We start from the raw sequence: 20073 nt of genomic DNA on the forward strand, positions 1-20073 counted from the left end.
TGCATGGCTTAGTAAAACTGTTAAACCGAAAAAACTGAAATATCATCGGATGATAAGACTGAAAACCTGAATTTTTCACCTTTTGTTGTTTCAGAAAGTAAGTCAACAAAACCTCGGTGAGCAATTAGCGTTAATGAGCTGAACGAATTACGCCATGTTCAACTAAAACAATGTCAATCAATCAACAAAAGACACGGAAAAGAGTAATGAAATTTTCCAAGGAATGACTCAGTCGTAATGTATTCAAACAAGAGGGTATAAAAGGACAAATGTGTGGCGAAAAGGAAGAAAATGCGCAGTTTTATAGAGATCAATTAATCAAAGGGGTGGTAATCTCTTCGCACGCGCGCTTGCACGACTCTTAAAAACAGTGATAGCGCTAGCCAACACTGCATACAGTCTCTGTTTTGTTCAACCTCTCAGTGTGGGAATACCTAAGAAAATTACGCAACAAACATTCTCGTCCCCAGCGCAACTCGCTCTGATTCACTGACTACGTGACCAAAGAAACGAAAGCTCTGGGGACAAAGTCGGCAGGTGAAATATTTGTGTTATGTAATAAATCTAGGTGATCAGCCCGAGGCTTAGTTTTGTTCAAAAGGAGTTTAGTTAGCCTGTGAAAGGCGTGTTGTATTGTTTTGCGCGGCTTTTTTCGAGTGAAGCAAAGGAAACAGAAGACGCGCATGTAGGTTGCGAAGGAGGGAGGGGGGGGGGAGATGGAAGAAATTATATTGTTCACAGGGGGGGGGGGGAAGCAATAATTCTGTCTACTGGAGATAAGTGTGAGTACAATTTAAGTTACTATTTTCTGGACAGCGGAAACGAATACAGAGAGGAAATTACGAAGAAGCAACAAATTTCTTCCGAAGTGTATTCCGATGAATTTGAAGGGCGGAAAAAGTACAACCTTATACTAAAAATAACGAAATCACAACAAAATGGAAATGTATGCCGTTTAATTGTTTCAAAATCTGTTTTAATTAAACATGTCAGCCGAGGCGAGGTTTTCCAAGACTGACAACTAGGTTTACTCAAAATGTTCAAAGATCGCTTTTTTAACATAACTGTTACGTGTATCTTGTCGGTCACTCGAGAACTCTGCCATTATTTCACGAGTGAAGCTCCAAACCGTGCACCAATTTCTAAATAAGCGGTGTCCATTCATCTGTTCTTCGCTACTTTAATAAGAAAACAATGTTTTATTGCTCAATCAGACAACAGCAACAAGTGTTAAAGCGCAGCACACACCAGCGATTTTGGGTAGGAAAATGGCTGTATCGAAATATCCTTACGTGACGCCACACTTACGTGACAACACTCGCGTGACACAGTTCCTCCCTAAATTACGACAGTAGTCACTTTTCTCAAATGAAGCAAATTACGCTTCTGCACACTTTTAACCAAATGAGTAACATGCACGATCCAGCGGTCCAGCGATCCACTCCAATCCACACAGACCAAGTCGCTGGATAACCGCGACTTAGTCCTTAGAAAATTCCTTTTAATTTAGTCCTATTGTCGTACGGTTGACACTTCCTGTCCTAACAGCAAACAGTAATTAAGTGTCTTTGGCTCATTTTCATGTTGTTGTCTTTTTAATGTTTCGTCGTTTTGCGTTCTTGATCCCCGTGTGTAAATCTTGTGGTCATAGTTTCAAGCCAGGCCAAATCCTTCAGGGCACTCATCCACTGCCTTGTTCAGCATAGAGCGCAGCTTGTCGTATGTTTCGTACGCAGGAAGATCAAGCTGGTTAAAACTGTGAATGAGAAAAAAAAAATGTCATTTGATTAATATCTGATTTCCTCTTTTTGTTAATCTTAATAAAATTGCGTCGATCACTGTTAAAAACAGCTCATATTAGATAGCGAAATTTAACATCTTGATAGACTGTGAAAACCGAAATCTGACAAGAGAATAACCCTTGCCTCTCGAAAATCGAAAGTTTACAGTCACATAGCCTCCTTTCAACTAGGCAGTCAAGCATCACATTCTCAACACCGAGCATTGCGTGACCAACCACAATGCTGGTTTGACACAGGGCTCTTTCAGAACTGCAGCATTTCGATTTGAACGCAATAACATCAAATTAACAAATTTAAGTCAGTTTTTATGCGTCTGTCCTCTTATTGATGATAAATTGCGTCATAACGTTGTCAAAGTGGCTGTATTACGGAATCTGAAACTAAAACAGAAGCCAGGCACTCACCACGTGTGCGCTGAAGGCAGTCTGTCCGTGGATCTGTCATCACGGTGGATCTGAAATTTCTGAAATCCATTCATTCCCTCCAGGGCGGCGAATCCTTGTAAGGGAACCTTGCTCGTACCCGTGACGAACTGAAGAAATTTAGCGCGGTCTGCCTGGTCGAATGAACGCAAAGCCCTCCAAAACCATTGGATCTAAGCAAATGAACAAAGCAAATAAATCATCAAGGTTTTAAACCATAGCAAGCAAAGCCAGGCTATCGAACTCAGAAGGCAAAAGCGTGCATCATAATCCAAAGATACATACACAGGTTGTGAGAAAATTTAACTTCTCTTAGCCGCGAATTTTTTTCTCGTGCGAATGGGTTGACTGACAGTGGTTTGGCTACGATAATGGACTCTAGCCCAACAGCCCTTGTCAAAAAGTAACATTAAAGGAATTGTACGACCAACAGAAAGAATAACTGACGGCAAATACCTGTAATGAACCCTCGGTGTACTTATGATACTCCGTGTTGGCTTTCAAGTCATCCAAGTCGATGTTAGGTAGTCCAGAAATCAACAACTCTAGCTCTTGCTCGTCAAAGATTGAAATCAACCGCTTGGGAATGATATCGTAAAATCCTGCCAAGAATGACTCGATCTGTTTTGTTATCGCCCCTGTCATTTTCATCTGGCACACAAGCTTCACATACTCCTTCTTGTTCTCTTCTGTGACGGGAATGTTCCGGCCATCCTTTTTCAAATCACGGATTTCTGACAAACCGAATTCTTGCACCTGACAAAAATTATTCAGAGATGAAGAAGCTGAGTTAGAAGTTCGTAAGGAGAAATGTTTGTAATCCATCTTAACCCAGTTCCAGTCTTAACACTCCTACATTCTTACTCATTAGTGAGTAAGTACTCACTTTCAGGTTGGAACATAATTTTGTACATATCATGCCGACCGAACACACTGCAAAGATACACGCGACGTTTCCGTCTGTCCTCGAAGGTATTTTTCGAAAGTATTTCTCGATAATATATCGGTAACCTTGGTTACTACTTTAACCTGGGTTATGCCGTTATTCTGTAAAAAAGACAAGATGTCAGCGAATGTGCCATTATCAATAAAGACACGGACAAACTCATAATCTTTACGCAAAAAGATCTTCGCGGAGCAACCTTAGACATGGTTACCACAGGCATCACTTTTAAAAATTCCCTGACTTTTCCCCGATAAAAATAAGATTTCCCTGACCAAATAAAGACGAAACGTCAGATCTAGTAGCGGCTTCTGGTCTCAACCTACAGCCGTCCTTTCCTTCCTCATTAAGGAAAAATATCGTTGAGATCACGGTGACCCCACGTTTATTCCAGCCTTCAATGGCATTAAATAAGCCGTGTTGAATTATTTCAATTTTCCATGACTTTTCTTCAAAATGTAAATTTTCCCTGACTCAAAATAAAATTCCCTGACTTTTCCCTGACCTTGAAGATTTTCCTTTTTTCCCTAACCATTTCCTGACCTGTGGCAACCCTGGCAGAACATGACTTCTAAAACGGAAAAAGTGCTACACCGTTTCTAGTAAAGTGGATTCTTATGCAACTCTCGTAACAATGGAGGTTAAGGAAACTCAGACCCAGATCCATCCCCCTCCACTTCAATCGCTAACCAAGCAGAAATACACTACAAAACCTTTCAAAAAAAATCCTCGGTTTACAAATTAAACTACGTTTGCAGGAGCCGACAGCCGATAGAAGCATTTCAGTTTAAACAAAACTTTAATGGTACGTTACCTCTGTGCTGAATGTGAGCTCCATGTCGATCTCACTCAAGTCGTGTTCCAGCAGATACTGCAGGCCCTGATAAAACGCATAGTCGAACGACTCCAGATCTGTGAAGTGCACAGCCTTGCCCAAGATGTGCTTATAGAAGGAGCGAGTAAAGAAACAGTCCAGAAGCTTGTTGTCATAAATCGCCTTGGCTACGATCCTGCCCACGAATTTAAAGTAACTCAAGTGGTTGGAGTTACAGTTGGAGCTGGGGTTGGGTTGGTACGTGACCCGGTCCCCTGGGGAAGTGGTAAATAGAGCGTAGTTAGGATTAAACATCTCCCGGGACATGATCACGAACCACTCCCGAAGTAATCCCCCGGCATCTTGCCCCTCTTCGCCTTCGAATACGACGTACAAGCGGCACTTCATCTCCTCCGAAGAACGCCGATGGAGTTCGCGGTACGAATCTTCGAACACGTGTTCGCGTCGTACGTGAATCGTGAGGTCGTCTCGTCGGATTCCTTCGTCGAGTCGTTCGAGCTCTTGTCGGAAGAACCGACGTTTTACGTCAAAGTCGAGAACGCGCGTGTGATCCACGAGGACCGCGAACGGTCCGTCAGCGAGGTGGACGGTGGACTGGCGGAGAATCTGGTTCAAAACGGTTCGGTGCTTTTCTGTGAACAACAAGAATTCAAACATGAGTTCGAAATGCGAAATTTAAAGATAATAGCTCCTGGCGTGAAGGTGCTTCTCTACATAAAGACAAGGCAAGATCTGTGATGTAACTCACTGCCCTCCCTCCAATCCCTTAGATGCCACTCCTTTTCGTGGTTTCACCGCTTGTTTGCCAGCTAACGAGATTTCCCATTACGCCGGCAATTGAACTCATAGATAAAAGAAAGATTTCATATTTCTTCCAGCAACATCAAGTTTCTAGTGAACCACAAACAAAACAAAACAAAGCACAACAAAACAAAACAAAACAAAACAAAGCACAACACAACAAAACGCAACAAAACAAAACAAAGCACAACACAACAAAACGCAACAAAACAAAACAAAGCACAACACAACAAAACGCAACAAAACAAAATGCAACAAAACAAAATGCAACAAAACAAAAATCAAAACTAAACAAAACGAAACAAAAAAAAACAAAAAACAGTTGACGGTTACTCTAAAAATGTGCCAAATTTCTTACCAGCGAATCGTAGAAACTTTTGCGTGTCAGATGGCAGGTCTGACGTCACAGATGTGACTGACATCTGCCTGCTGGGACTCAAAGGGCCTGGAGAGAGAGGCCCGGGAGATGCTGGCATAATTTCTGAGCTCACTGAGGATAGCCGATGTCCAGAGCGCGGTTGTTCGCCTTGGTTTTGAGTTGAGCTGCTTTCCTGCTATTAAGAAAAATAAATAAGTCATTTAAATCTACTAACTGGTTTGATGTATAAGAATTTAAGCATAACAGGCTAGCACATCGTACTATTTTCGTGAATGTTGATCTGCTCATGTTAACCTGACCACTCCCTCCTTCCCCCAGTCCACCACACCCCACCCCCAGGTGCTAAAGAAGTGTTATAAATGTGACAATCACCTGCTTTTCAGTGCCATGGACAAGAAAGAACGCCTCCACAGCGGGCTGCAGCACCAGTACAGCGTGACTATCAGATGTCCTACCCAGCTCAGACAGACACTCTCCTAACGTGTCCCACAGCTCCTCCAGGGTGATCTGCTCACTCAGCAGAGGCAACTCAGGCTCGTTTGCAGTCCCTGATGTAGACGCACCTACAGATGAGAGATGCAGTTACAGTCAATAAACTCCATCAGTTTCACAAATAGTCCTCTGTGCAGCTATTATCTGGGTTGTCACGCAACGCCTGACTTCACTGGAATCATTGCGTGACAACAAACCACCGCTAAAGAAACTTCTAAGAGACACCCAACTGTCACCCTCTTCGTCTTATATTTCTCACCTTGCTGGGAGCTTCCTCCCTCCTGTCCACCTCCCTCAGGTCTGTTTCTGTCGTGACCGCCATCTCCTTGAGGCGCCGGTTCATTCCGCTGACCACTAGCTCTCCCATGATCCCCTTGGTGATCAGAGCGCAAGGCGCGCATGTGTGAGAAGGCTTCAAAGATGGCTTCTGCTTCGCTCTCTATTGCCGCGATCACAGCACCAAGACCACGTGACCCCTGGACAAGCCGCTGCACCACGGAACTCTCGTCCGTAACTAAAATTCAATGCAAAGTTATCATGATGCCAGGTATTTCACAAATAGATACAAGACAAAATTCCGAGAATAAGTGCCAGGCTTCCTTTGTCCACGGGAAGCGCGGTGACCTAAAGTCGTCCGGGGACTGCTCAAGGAGCTAACGATAACTAAAAAGTTATAATACTTTAACTAATAATAATAATAATAATAATAATAATAATAATAATAATAATAATAATAATAATAATAATAATCGCAGGCTGCAAAATAAGTACTTAGCCCCTACGACAGAGTCTCGGTACGTTCTAGAAAGATGGGACTTCTGCCAACTCAGAAAGCGATTAGAAAGTTTCAATAAACACGTATGTAAAGCAATTAGTGTACTCCGCAACATAAAATTGCAAATAACTCTTACTCACCTCTTCTCTGCGATGTTCTTGTCCTTGACGATGTCGCTCCAGAAGCAGACTTACGAGCTGCTTCCCTGAGCTGCAGAATGACCTTGAGTACCCTAAGCAGTAGCGCCTGGCTGGAGGTCTTGCACGTCAGATTAGGCATGGACGGCAAGTGAAGATCGTACCGTACTTGTCTGTTTTGCTGTTGTCTTCTCGCCCTCGTGCCGCCAGGCATGGTCGCCCAACCACCTTGGTGTCCGCCCCTTGTCGGCCTCCGAGGAGCTGTGGGGAGCACAAGCGAGGCTGGTCTTTTACCTGCGATAGAAAAGTAAAAATGTTTTAAATGGGGCGTACCAGATGAAAAGTACTGATATCAAAAGTACGATTGCTATGGCATTGCTATAGAACGTGGAAAGATGTCGCGAATATTTTTACCGAAAGAACAGCACCCACGAACACACACTCAACCGTCATTCTATATACGATGCTCGCACAGGGCTGGGTAAGTACTTAGATTTCAACAATTAACTTCTCCACATCAATCATGTCGCATATACTCTAAGTTGAGTCGGTGCGCTGTCACATTAAGCTCTAACATAACGCAAAATTATCCTTTCTGACGGCCATCTCGAATATTCCGTTGCTCACCCAATCGTAAAGAAGCTCAGTCACGATATTTTAAGTTATTTTGGCCACGCACAAAATTACCTCCAAATTGAAGGAAACCTGAAAATAGTAGTTTACTAAAAACACCACAGAGATGATAATAAACCATAAAGGAACAACGATGGTCAAGGATGGAGAAGATTTACACGAATTACAAACGACGTACTTGAAAAATTTAGGTTAAACTTTTCAAGACGTGGAAACCGTGACCTAGCACCTTTAAGTCGGTTGAACGCTGAGTAAACCACGAACATGGGTAACATATTACCGTTCGTACGATGACATAAACTGTGCAATAAAAAAGTCACAATTGCTAACCTTTTTTCAGTTCCGGTTCGTCCTTTTGAGGTACATTTCTATTGTGTTCTATCAGTTCACTCAACAGCACAGCGATATTCTGTTGTAACGTCTCCCCAATCCTGCGAGCGCCCTCAAGCAGCAGCTGTAGTACACTGTCCCGCGTCTGCGGGTTCAGGCGAGAGACTTGTAGTAGAAGCGTAGTAGCGTCCTCGAGTCCTTCTTCTGAGCACATACCAGACGTGAGAACGTTTACAACCAGCCGCAAATGGCTTTCTTTGACCATGGAGGCTTTCTGTTCTGGGATTTCTTTCGTCGCCGTTGACGCTGCAGTTGTCAACAAAGAGCTATCTTCATTGCAAGCCTGCGACTGCGGATCAACAGGTGGAGACACCTCCACTATCATAGGCTCAACCATCCCTGGATGGGACAAGGTCTCAGTGGATTGGGACAGAGGTTCATCCACAGATCCCCCGTCTAGTGATTCTACCTCATGAGGTTCGCCTCCTGCTTCCGAAGATCGTTCAACAATCAGCGATGAAGCCACGGACTCGGTCTCCGAACCTGGCGTATGAACTGCCAGGTGATGCGTGGTCACGTTTTCCTCGGGAACTGTCACGCTCACGTTTGTCACGGCCTCGTTGGTATTTAAAGACTGCGTGACAGGCTCAGCGGAAGGCGTCTGAGCTAGCGTTTCAGCAGGAACCGTTTCAGATGATGTAGTTTCGCTGCCTTCGGTCTGTTTGCTCGATTTCTCAGGCATGTCCGGGAGAGCAGCTGATGTTACCGATAACAAACGTAAAAGCTTGTCTGTCACGACAACACTTTCATGTACAACGGGATGCGCAAGTGTAATTAAAAGCTGTCCAATAGGAGCCGTGGAAAAGTCTTTAAGTTCCTCTGTAGGCGAGTCTGTTGTAGATGGCAAGTGCGACTGAATCGAGCTTGTTTTGGCCGCACTCTTTCCTTTTCTTCCACTACCAGCGGTATCTAGTTTAAGCAGGATATCCCAGAAATCTGTACTCTCCTGAGATGTGGGAGCAACAGGCTTTGCTTCACTTGAAGAATTGTCTTCTTTGCTACAAGATGGATGCGGTTTTGCCGCCTGATACGGAGTGAAACTAGCGGGAAAGCTCTTCGCTAGGAACAACAACGCGTCAAGCACATGCTTACAGACAAAATGCGATGCTTGAGGGTGTATGCTAACGTGTGTGCTACGTTCAAGTCCAGCCTTCCCTTGCCGTTTTATGCAAAATACATTTGTCCGTGAACCTAGTGAAGTGCGCACACCGAACGAGAGCCAAGAGTGTTGCTTCGAGGCTTTAGAATCAGAGGCGCTTTCTTGAGTGTTCAGATATTCATCAAGCCTGCACGGACTCTCTGTTCTATCAGGCTCAGAATTAGACGAAGATGGCTCCGCGTGAGATGCGCTTTCCATGCTAGGCAAAGGGCAAGATCCATCTGATTGTTGCCCGCTAGTTCTTCTGAGAATTGTAATCATGGCGCTTATCAGCCACGAGCGCGTTTCGTCGTGATAACACAGGTTTCTGAGCACCTTGTGTAAGCGTCCGGTGTTAAGGCGAGGTTCTTCCACGAAAAGAAGGACCAGGAGGCACGCCAGAGCCTCGTGATCCAGCAAGTGACGTCCGACGATCTTGCGGTTTGGAGAAGGAAGGTAAGGTGGAGTGTTCGAAAATCCTGTCACCCTACCACTTAACCCTCCCCCGGAGGGAAGCAGCCTTGGAAAATGAGACCCCCCACCATGCCGAGACAAGGCAGAGTGGCGCAAAAGAGCCGAAATAGCCGACGCTCTGTCTCCACTTCCAAAGTTAAAACGCTCCTGGAGTAGCCTGTGGTGCCTGGCCTCTATCTCTCTCCGGAGAGTCTGTGCTTCGGAGGCCAGGTCGGTTGGTAGTAGAGGGAGAAGAGAGTCGTCAATGTCGGCCAAGACTGTTTGTCGCAGGGAAGGGGCCAGGTTACGAAGGAAAGAACCCGGATCTACAGCTTGCTCAGGAGTGGTTGTTTGGTTACGTCTTCTCTCTTGTTCAATCCGCTGCTGTTGAAGGACCTGGTAACCAAAGTCGACATAAACAGCAAAACTGTCAAACGTGACATGTGATAAAAGGCTAAAAAGTCTTGTCACATAGCGTTATCAAGTTTATAAAAACTGATATTTTTTTTCTTATCCTTAAGATGCTTAAAGTAGCTGGACAAAGGGTTACAACCTAGCCTAAAACAGCATGACGTACCCTCAATCGGCTGAAAGAGAGCATGTCATAATATCACATTAATGGCCTAAAATTGCGTTATAGAATACACTACAAGAGTAATGACCCAGCGCCACAGAACGACCAAAACTAGCACAACTCCGTAACATAATCACGCAAAAGGTCTGAAATCAGACAAAAGACCTGCTAAAATATCGTCACAACACGTCGCTCTAAAGTGCATGATCCTTGCCTGAACTAAGAGCGTCATTTCAAATTATTCACGTACCTCTTCTTGCACGTCAGGGGGGAGGGCAGCCAGAAATTCTGGGCTCACATTCAAGTCAGCGGTGCCCTCATTCTCGTTTGCAGCGGCATTTCTCTGAGTTGGAGGCGGATGCAGTCCAAGCTGTTCAGCAAGAACCTCGCGGCGAATCGCTTCCGGTAATGCTTCCAGAAACGAGGGATCCACTCCAGCAGGGATAGGAATTCCATCTATCGTTAGAGCTGAGGCTTCTCCACTAGTGCCAGGCTGTGCGGTATCTGGAGCAGGCTCAGCTGCTGTATCGCCAGCTGATGTTGTAGTGTCACTGGCAGCTGCTGAAGGTTCTGGTACGCCTGCTAGTTAAAAGTGAATTATGTAAAGAGAACACTGTTAGCCACGGGGGAACAGTAAATACTTTTCAAAACAGGGTTTACTTAGCCTGCGAAACGGGAGGCACAGCAATGAATACTCGAGCATCTGTGCCACAATTGTAATTATGTCGATGGTAGCAAACATATCTGCGCTGCTGTCAACTGGAAAAAACTGTGACTTAATTTGTCCAGTGGACCAATAAAAAAAGTATCCTTTGTGAAATAGTAATAATACATGAAGCTGACAATTGTTACCCGGCTCCATTGGACTCAGTCGACTCACCGCTTGGTGTAGCAGCAGTTCCTTCTTCCTCCAAAGCCATGGGGGAACCGTCACTTCCCTGCTGTACAGTCTCCTGCTCTGTTCTCTCAGCCTCATTGATAGAACCTTGGGGGTTTTCAATGTCTAGTGCTCCTACCTCGTCATCCCCACCTGCGCTCAGGCTAGCTGCTTCCATTGTGGCTGCAGTAATGATATCTTGGACGACTGAGCTGGCAGGCATGGCAGGCATCGTGGTGGGTGTGGATGAGGAATTGTCTTCACTCTCGTTAACAGGGGTTGATGTTCTCACTACAGCGACATCAGCAGATGTAACCGAGGTCTCATCAGCAGGTTCATCCGTGTACATTCTTACTAACATAGAAGTGTCCTCTGGGGCAACTGCCTCAGATGCGGGAGGTTCTGATACAGCAGCATCCGAAAGTTGCTGTTCAACTTGCATCCCTTCATTCTGTGCTTCTGCAGAAGCTCCTTGGTCTGCTTCTGTTGATGTACCCTGCCCATCACAAGTTGTTGACGACTCTACGCCACTCTCTTTGCTCTCCTGTTTCTTCTTCTTCTCTTCCTCTTCTTTCTTGGAAGCAGCAGCCTTTGCTTGAGCCTCTGCCTTCTTCTTCTGCTCTTCCTCTTTCCCCTTGGCAATCTCCTCAGCCTGCCGCTTCAGCAGGACAGGAAGGATCTCAGGCTTAACAGCAGCGATGCAATAGTGAATGCCCTGTGGGTCTAGAATCTGACCTTCTTCAGCCCACCGCATTAAAGCAGATGGCACGGTGGATGAAGTACCCTCGCCAAAATTTTCAAAAAATATCTCATCAGTGACGCCATCTTCAGTATTCCTTGCAATCACCTGGATCTCATCTTGAGCCAAATGTCTGCTTCGGTGAGTCACACCTGTAAGAGAGGCGACACTCTTTATAATATCTTTACTTGTATCTCCATCTTTCTGTTTTTATCAATTCTATCTGCTTTCAGTATAAATCTACTAGCGTTGTATCGCAAATGTCGTTCACTGATTGGCTACACTACCTACTATCTATTCTGCTGTCGATAGCGAGTAGCCTAGCAGTGTGCGGTTGTTATGAAACTGGCAGCCACTTCTTTGCGTTTTCAAAGTGTCTGTGGATAGGACTTCGACAAAGTTTTGAACGACCAGTAGATTTATACTAAAACAATCAGATTATTTGTTCTTGATTTCTATGCGTGATAGAAATCTCGAGCTCATAATCTAATTATTAAGTATTCTCCTTAGAGATTCATCTGAATTCAGTTTTAAGGTAACGAGAACTAAGAGTGTAATTCCAGAACTTGCCTGTACTGAACTGAAGACCATCTGACGAACTCTCGGGTCCCAGCAGGCTCTGAATCACTGCCGGCACAGGAGGTTGACTCACACCTTGAGGATGCGACAAATGAATCGACTGTGCCTGCTGGGTGTGGTGCCTGGGCGTCATACGGAGGCCATGCACACGGGACAGGCGCTGAGCCATGTTAGAAATGGTGTCTGGCTCATCATCTTGGGACACAGTCATCATAAATGTACCTGCAAAGCGACCACCGTGAGGACCACTCATCCAACCAAGATGGCGACCTAAATATCACATGAGCATAATATCACTCATGTGAGACTGTTACGAACATCCTTCCTTCAAATATAGGTCTTTTAAGTTTGTTATTTTTGTTATTTTCATATATTTTTCTATTTTAAATCGTTTTCAATACAAAGTTAACTCCAACTTGAACGAAAATGAATTTAAGAAGTTGTCCGAGACACTGTTAAACTAATGCTATCGAGACTTCGAGAAATGACCAAGGTTCGCAACTTCAAGAACATTTTTGCTTCTTAAGTTTTTGCCCACGTGACTTGAAATACCATGGCAACCATGTTTTGATAGGCTTTCAACTCGAATTTCGCACTCTTCAGTTTAGTGTTTGGTTTAAATTAGATTTTCAGTTTAGGCATCTATACATTAGTACCAATTTTTTCAACCCATTTCCGACATTTTGAAAAGTCGTAAGATCTTAGAGACGGAGTTTGGTGCGATATGACTTCTTACTATCCAGCAGCAGCGAATACCGTCAAAATAACAGTACAAATATGTACGAGTTATTGACCAAGTGTGAGGTCAAGATGGCTGGATATTGGCCAAGTTCTTTTTTTGCGTGTTTATGGACCGAGACGGAGTTGAGGTCCATAAACTCGCAAAAAAAAGAACGAGGCCAATATCCAACCATCTTGACCGAACAAGCTTGGTCAATAAAGGATTTATTATATGGCTTTCGGGGAAATTTTTCTTGCGGGACACGGCGGGTAGTCCCGAGCGGGCAAGATAGCTCCATCTTGCCCGCTCGGGTAGCCAATCACAGCGCAGGATTTGATTCTTCTTGCCCGCTCACGGAGCTAGCCATATAATAAACAGCAATATTGTACAGTTATTTGTACAGTAGAAAACCTGTTTGCCGTACAGGTCGGCGCGCGAACGCACGCAAAACTGTCACACTCTCCCTCTTTCATTGATAAATTTACTGACTACAGCAGTTGGATAATAAATCTCTTATTAGATGTTTTGGTGTGTAGTATCGCTATATATTTTTACTCGTTGTTTGTATTTTGACGAGCCCGTAGGTACAAGTCCTAAAAATATACAGCGATACTACACACCAAAACATCTAATAAGATATGTACTGCAATGACCAATCAAGAGGAAAATGAAAATTTCGACCTCGGACACCGAAGCATTAAAAAGAGAAAGTGGCAGATTACTAACCAGAACCTTCGTCCATAGGCAAGTAGATGGCATCCTCTTCGAAAATTCTGAAAGAATCTTCTCCTATCATGTCAACACCATCTTCATCCATGTCACTGCCGCCTTCGTCTTCATCATCATCATGATCGTCCTCATCATGGTCATCTTCGTCTTCTTCTCCCTCCTCTTCCATCACATCAACTCCGCTGGACTCCTCCATCACTCCAGCCTCTCTCACACCCATGCCACCTGAAGGATGTCATGAAATAACTGAGTATTCAGCCCTTGCATCAGGATGTAGATACATTTTATTCGATGGTTTAACAAATATTACACTCGGATATTTTGCGAGTGCCTGGTATTTTGGAAGAGTAATGAGCAAAATGTCCACGCGTATTATACGTTTAACCATCAACTATTATTCCACAATTATTTCATTTTCTAGTATTTCTATGTATTTCTTAGAAATACATTTTGCATCCTCCGAAAATCGTACTAAGGTTGGTACGAATGACGAATACAAAATACGACTCTACAGTACAATACAGGTTCATATTTTGCGCGCGCTCTTGAACTAAAACGGTGAAATGCGCAGTAGTGGAATAATAACATGAAATAGCTGCTATCAAATAAGACGAGCCGAGACTACAGAGAAAGCTGTTGATGAATCAAGTTGCGAGTTCTCCTCGCAGAAGCCGAGGGTGTGACCTTCGCTGAGGGAAGTAAAATGACTGCGCAGGTCCGGCTGTCTTAACGTGAAGCTCGCGCATGGAAGTGCTGATAGGAAGAAAGCATCTTTTTTCTCCGAATTTTAAACCATCAATGAACGGAAACGGTTTTTTTTTTCACAAAGGCATTGTAACTTCGACTAACACGTTCTGGGAATGATTCTGAAAAGTTTAACAATTCGATAACGATGCTCCACTTTGAGCCTAAGATTTACAACAATAATTACCACACAAACCTTCTGGCCTGTTCACTGAACTTATTTCATCTTCTTCCTCGTCTTCTTCTTCATCATCATCATCGTCATCATCATCGCCCTCGTCCTCGTCATCATCATCACCATGATCATCATTATCACCCGCGTCTTCAAAAGTGATCACCATGGTTTCGTCGTCTCCTCCTCTCTCATCATGATCGCCTTCATCATCGTCAGAGTTCTCACCCACATCTTCTCCACCACTGTCACCATCAGAAGAGCTATTGTCACTGTCACTGGAGTGAGGGTCAATAACATAGGTGGTCTCTTCTACCACGCGTCCATCCGCCATGCGACGGGTCGTCACATGCTCTGCCACAATGTTACTGTCAACATCTAAATAACAAAGAGAGTGTTACCGAGTGAAAATGTGCCATATTCACAAGCAGCCGTTGTGTTATTTTGTTTATTAGATAAACATACTAAGATTTCCGAACATGTTCCGAAAATTTCCCAAGACTCTCCAAAAGTTGTCCAAAGGTCAGACGAACATTTCCGAATATTTACCGAAAAAAAAAGAAGATAAGCGCAGATTGCAGAAGACTCCCCAGGAAGATTCGAAGATGTTTCGATCATACACCAACAAATTTAAGCACAGTTAGAGGGTAAAACATGATACAAACATTACGCCATCGATATCATCACGGTGAAATTATCGTAATTTTACACGTGTTTAATTACGGCTTTTCTCAGTAGTTTTTAAATTATACCTTGTCCTGCTTGGCCTTCATTGCTATCCGAGTTCAACAATTCGTCGACCATGTCCTGCAATTCTTCAAGTTCCTCTTCTGAGGCCATAGGAATAATCCCCCTGCCAGAGATTTCAGGTAGACCCCAAGAATCCCCACTAGCTGCTGCGTTATCACGCTGAGAATCAGACGCTAAAGAGTCTTCATGCGCGGCAACTGAAAGCATATAGTGAAGTATCAAATTAGAGAATTCAATGTAACAACCACAGCTTGTACAGCACACAGCTAAATAGTGCTACATGACAGAAACGCTCGGGAGCGTTAAGTTTGTCTCAATGACCACACGCTATGATTTTATCAACACACTGAAAATGTAGAAACATTTTGTGCGGCATAACCCAAGTAAGTGTAGAAAACGTCACAACCACATGGTGACAGACAAAGTTTGTCTCTGGGACCGAAGAGGTTCAGTTGTTTCTGCAGATAACATTATGCGCGTTTTTTAACATTCATTTTAATCTTGTGTCAATAAAGTCAATGCTAGGATTGATATTCATCTTCTACTAATATTTATACCTTGACTAGGTGTTGCATCAGTTGATTCCTGACTCTCTCCCGTTCTTGGTTCACTGGCTCCTTCACTTGTCTGGACTAAAAACAGTTACAAATACAAAATCAGTTTCTAGGACTACAAAATGTCCTGGTCAGAATGCCATCTTACAGACCCTTTCGGTCAGGAACGAGTACTTTGGTAAACGCTTTTCTGACAGCTGCCAGTAGAGACCTTTAGACCCAAGTGTGCCCATGACCAGGTGTCAGCGTAAAACATGCTAAGTAAAAATATATTTCAGAAAGCTTAAATTTTCTCTTGGTGGGGAACAAAATTGCAAGGTTAAATTGCTTGAGCAAAGTTGATTGGTGATTTCATGATTTTAAAAGAACGAGCTAACCAACCTTTCGCGAATTTGTGGCCATGGGATAGAGTTTTTTTCTGCCACAATAACAGACATTTACACTCCAAAATTTCAACTTGGAATATCACGATTGTGGTCGCAATCTTATCTAGAGTTCTTTTCCTTTTACGTACCAGTTGACGAGGCCTGTTGAGATTCTGACCCAGTTCCTGTCCCTTGTCCACTTGCTGTCTGCAGATCGCCACCAGTAGCTCGATCTTTACCAGCAGCACTGGACGGACCACTGGAACTCTGTTGGTTCACCACACCAGACAGCTTCTCCATAGGCTTTAACAGACAGTTGATGGTCGCAACAAAATTGGGACTGGCCAAATCCAAGCTGTGTGGAACTCTAGCTAAATCGTTCACGAGTCCTTTCTTCAGTAGTAGCTTCATGACATTGTTGGGCTGCACCCCCGCGGCTGCTGCCGCATGTTGCGAAGATTGAGGTCCCGTCTCGATCATTGTTTGTACTAAGGTAAAGATCGCCTGTAGCCTGGAGTGTTTTGCAGTTGACTCTGGTAAGCTCAAGGCTCGTCCTAGAGAGGCCTTCATCTCGGCAACCAGGACCTGCTGAGCTTCAGGTGCCTGGTGACATGTAGCGATTGTTGCAAGTAAGATGCGCGCAAAAGATGGAGTGTCTTCATTGTCAGTTGGTGTGCCAGATGGAAGAAGGTGATCTAGAATGAAGGCTAGGACTGGTCCTTCATACTGTGGAGCACACAACAAACACTTTAATGTTGCTAAGGTGATTTTGATCTCCATGTTTGCATTTTTCTATTGACAATTTTATAATTAGTCATGGTCTACTATATTTTATTTGAAGCTAGAGGGAATTACACTTAAGAGAGAATAACCATTGGACCTGTCTAAGCCCAGTAGAGGGCGATCAACCAGAGGAGACCTGTGTTCGGAGAAACTACAGGGTCAGAGAACCATTTTCACTATGTAAAAGAGATGCTGATGGCAAGGACATGTTAACAATAGGATTGTCTGTACAAGAGTTAGTTTTAGATTTTGGACTTCTACCTAGAGAACTCACTAAAGGGGCAATCTCTAGATTGTGACTGCATACAGGGGTACTTTTAAAAAGACGATCCTCTACACAGTAGCTATCTGCAAAGAGACTCTTCAAATTGGGATGTTTTCCTGAGGGAGATATCTGGTTATGAATCTAAAGGAGTTATCCGCGGGAAGACCATCTGCGGGGAAAGACAACACACAAGAGGCCGTTGGGGGCAGGGGAAAAGCCTAATTGAAGAGTATCTACTTTTGTGCTACAAGCTGACTAACCTCTGATGCTGAAGACAGCTGGGCAGTATGACTGTAGTCTGTAATAAGCTGTGCTACTCCTGCATAAGACTTCACCAGCTCTGCTAACAGCTTCAGAATGGCTGACTTGGGTAAGAGAGGCTTGGAAGGTGCCTTGACATCTGGGGTTGAATCCTTGTTTTCTTCTGTGGCATTAACTTCGTCCTTCTTTTCATCAGTTTTTAATAGTGACTGTGAATTGCCTTGGCTGCTATTTTGCGAAGAATCTACATTGTATACAAAAAATACTTGCGTCAACATACGAAGTACAAGCAAATAGGTTGACTGTGAAATAGTAAATCCTATTACGTTTGATAACCACTTTGCTCACGCTTTTGCATCGTGTGTTCACACTTTAATGGCACTCGCAATGACTGTAGATAACTAGTACTAGAGGACTTGACAACTCGGAGTCCAGGAAAAACTCTCAAACTTACCCAGAGCCATTTCTTCAACTTCAACGTCCTCTCCAGTGAGTTGTCTTGTGTAGGCAGGTAGTTGACGAGCTGTCAGATTCTGCTGAGCGCCCTGACCACTAAACCCAGCTAGCAGATCACCAACTTGACCCAAAGCACGGCCGAGCTCGCCAAGCATTTGACTGTCTGAGCGGCACATAAGGATTCCTCTATCCATTGCCCTTGCCGTGCTGTCAGACGCACATAAAACATTCAACAGATCGCAGACAACGCCATGCACCTGTTTTGCCACTGGGGGAGGTTTAGCAGGCTTTGCCACACTTGCCTTCACAATCTGAGCATAGTTCGATGGCATGTTTGTCTCTCCGCCTTCAATCATTGTCCGTCTTAGTTGAGGAGTTATGGCTAACTGTAGCGAGCTTGTAGCTACTTCCTTGAAAAGTTCAGCATTGCGACAAGCTGCAGGTCCTAGAATTCGTAATATATAATTTATCTCTTTAGCACCAGGTGAGCTTTGACTCACTCCAGTGACTGTACTACTGACACTACTGGTCGCTGACGATCGCACAACTTTCTCCATAGTGTGTTTCAAGTTCTCTTCGTCTTCCAACACATGCCTAAGGAGAAGGGTTGCCAGTGTTGTAAAACCAGCAACTGCAGAGTCTTGTGTGAGGAAAAGGAGCGCACGAGCTCCGCCTTGTTCCACAAACTGGACTGCGTACTTGTGTTCTTGAGTGAGTCTGAGACATAATTTCAGGACTGCTTGAAGGGTTGTTGGCGAGACAGGAATACTAATAAGTCTTGTGCAGCATCTAAAACAGGATTATAAATGATAAGATAGGAAGAGGTAAACAAAGAAAACAAATTCAAATGGGACTGCTAAGAAGTACAACATTGACAAACTCAGAGACTAACGAACTCAGCAATAATCATCTTGAGTAAAAAACGTTCCTTAAGGAACAGCTTTAAACTGGAAGCAGAAAGCTTAAAAGTTTTAAAATTCTTAACTAGAGAACGTTTTTATTCAAGACGATTTGAAATTCTGGTAACTTCATTTTTACTCGGCAATGATGTTTAGAATTCGTACAACATGCAGTTTTCAACAAATGTCATTTCCCCATCAGAAATAAGAACAACTAACAAGAGGAGCATAGACTGGATCACTCTATGGAAAAACTTGAGAGGCTCAGAATTCTGTTATCACAGATTGTTCATATCAACACTGAAAAGAGTGGAAGGGAAACTGTCCCAGCAATTTAAATCCTTGTGAGGATCTTTTAATACCTGATTACAAGAGCCTTCTGATCATCATTTAAGTGGTGAATAACCACACGTCCCTCAGTCTTCTCAGTTTTTGCCGAATCTGAAAAATACCGATAACGAACAATTACTCAAGCATCAAATAAACCTTACAAGCCTGAAACTCTCTATGGCTTTTTGCATGATCAATGTGCAAACTTCATTTTCCACGCAAATGCGGGCTTCATCCAACCTTCAAAGGAGTTATATGAAATGCTTGGACGAAATATCAACTCATGTTTTGTGATATAAAAGAATCGCCCTCAAATCAAAGGAATCTTTAAAATAATAGTTTACTAAGGTTCGTAAACACCAAAAAGGTAAATATAAACCAAAGAACTACAAGGATGGTCAAGATTTCAATGAGATTAAAACGGATTACAAACAACGGCATTTGTGTCACGATTAGAGCGGTTTTCAAAACCAAACCCAGAGTAATCACTCTAGTCAATCACAAAGATAATCCAATACACCAACCAAAACTCGAAGTAAATACATTTACATGTAGCTGGTGCGAAGCGCGGGAAAACGTGCGGAAATGAGTTACGATTGGTTTTGCTTTTAGTTCTGATTGGATGAAAAAGTGCGAGAGTTTTTTAAGCCAATCGTGCAGCGTATTAATGCAAAACCAATTACTTTTCGATACTTAAGTGAAAACCACTCCATTGCCACGAAAAATTGTTACCTGAGCTTTCTCTGTCTTGCTTATCTTTCTTTGCTTTCTTGCTTGGCTTATCCTGGGAGGTACTCTGAGAATCTTCTCCGCTTCCTTTACCGCTAGCAACAGAGGCGCTGCTTGAAGAACTCTCTGCTTCGTCTCTTCTGCTTGTTGACGCACCACTACTGGGGTTGTCGACTGCTTCCAGCATTATAGGACGTCTGTTACCCGAGTCTTCATTTACCTGCAGCAAAACACAATAAAATAAGAGTTCAAGCAACAGAAATATCGCGCACCACTCACAGTACCGCTCACTCTCAAACAGAAGTCATGAAGAATACAAACAAAAATTACTCCACAATAATGACCC

General features: G+C 43.6%; 1 protein-coding gene across 8 annotated transcripts in view; it reads right to left on the reverse strand.

Moving 5' to 3' along the window:
- Positions 1-935: 935 nt before the first annotated feature.
- LOC145460548 (E3 ubiquitin-protein ligase HUWE1-like) overlaps positions 936-20073 on the reverse strand; it is a 41627-nt gene continuing 22489 nt past the window's right edge. For 3 of the 8 annotated variants that reach the window (XM_081445390.1, XM_081445392.1, XM_081445387.1), the window contains exons 41-61: positions 19731-19947; positions 19031-19109; positions 17768-18558; positions 17313-17557; positions 16154-16730; positions 15643-15717; positions 15088-15282; positions 14360-14713; positions 13417-13644; positions 11961-12239; positions 10655-11542; positions 10025-10356; positions 7550-9596; positions 6590-6880; positions 5934-6188; positions 5555-5745; positions 5162-5357; positions 3982-4634; positions 2681-2980; positions 2207-2397; positions 936-1756 (exon numbers count right to left, since the gene is read on the reverse strand). In XM_081445390.1, coding sequence (XP_081301516.1) covers positions 1654-1756; positions 2207-2397; positions 2681-2980; positions 3982-4634; positions 5162-5357; positions 5555-5745; positions 5934-6188; positions 6590-6880; positions 7550-9596; positions 10025-10356; positions 10655-11542; positions 11961-12239; positions 13417-13644; positions 14360-14713; positions 15088-15282; positions 15643-15717; positions 16154-16730; positions 17313-17557; positions 17768-18558; positions 19031-19109; positions 19731-19947 — 8487 coding nt within the window. In that variant the 3' untranslated portion in view covers positions 936-1653. The remainder of the gene's footprint in view (positions 1757-2206; positions 2398-2680; positions 2981-3981; positions 4635-5161; positions 5358-5554; positions 5746-5933; positions 6189-6589; positions 6881-7549; positions 9597-10024; positions 10357-10654; positions 11543-11960; positions 12240-13416; positions 13645-14359; positions 14714-15087; positions 15283-15642; positions 15718-16153; positions 16731-17312; positions 17558-17767; positions 18559-19030; positions 19110-19730; positions 19948-20073) is intronic. The other 5 variants (XM_081445394.1, XM_081445389.1, XM_081445391.1 and 2 more) reach the window with 4 other exon arrangements.

The sequence above is a fragment of the Orbicella franksi genome, chromosome 11 (assembly GCF_964199315.1).
Source record: "Orbicella franksi chromosome 11, jaOrbFran1.1, whole genome shotgun sequence".
Taxonomy (NCBI): Eukaryota; Metazoa; Cnidaria; class Anthozoa; order Scleractinia; family Merulinidae; genus Orbicella; species Orbicella franksi.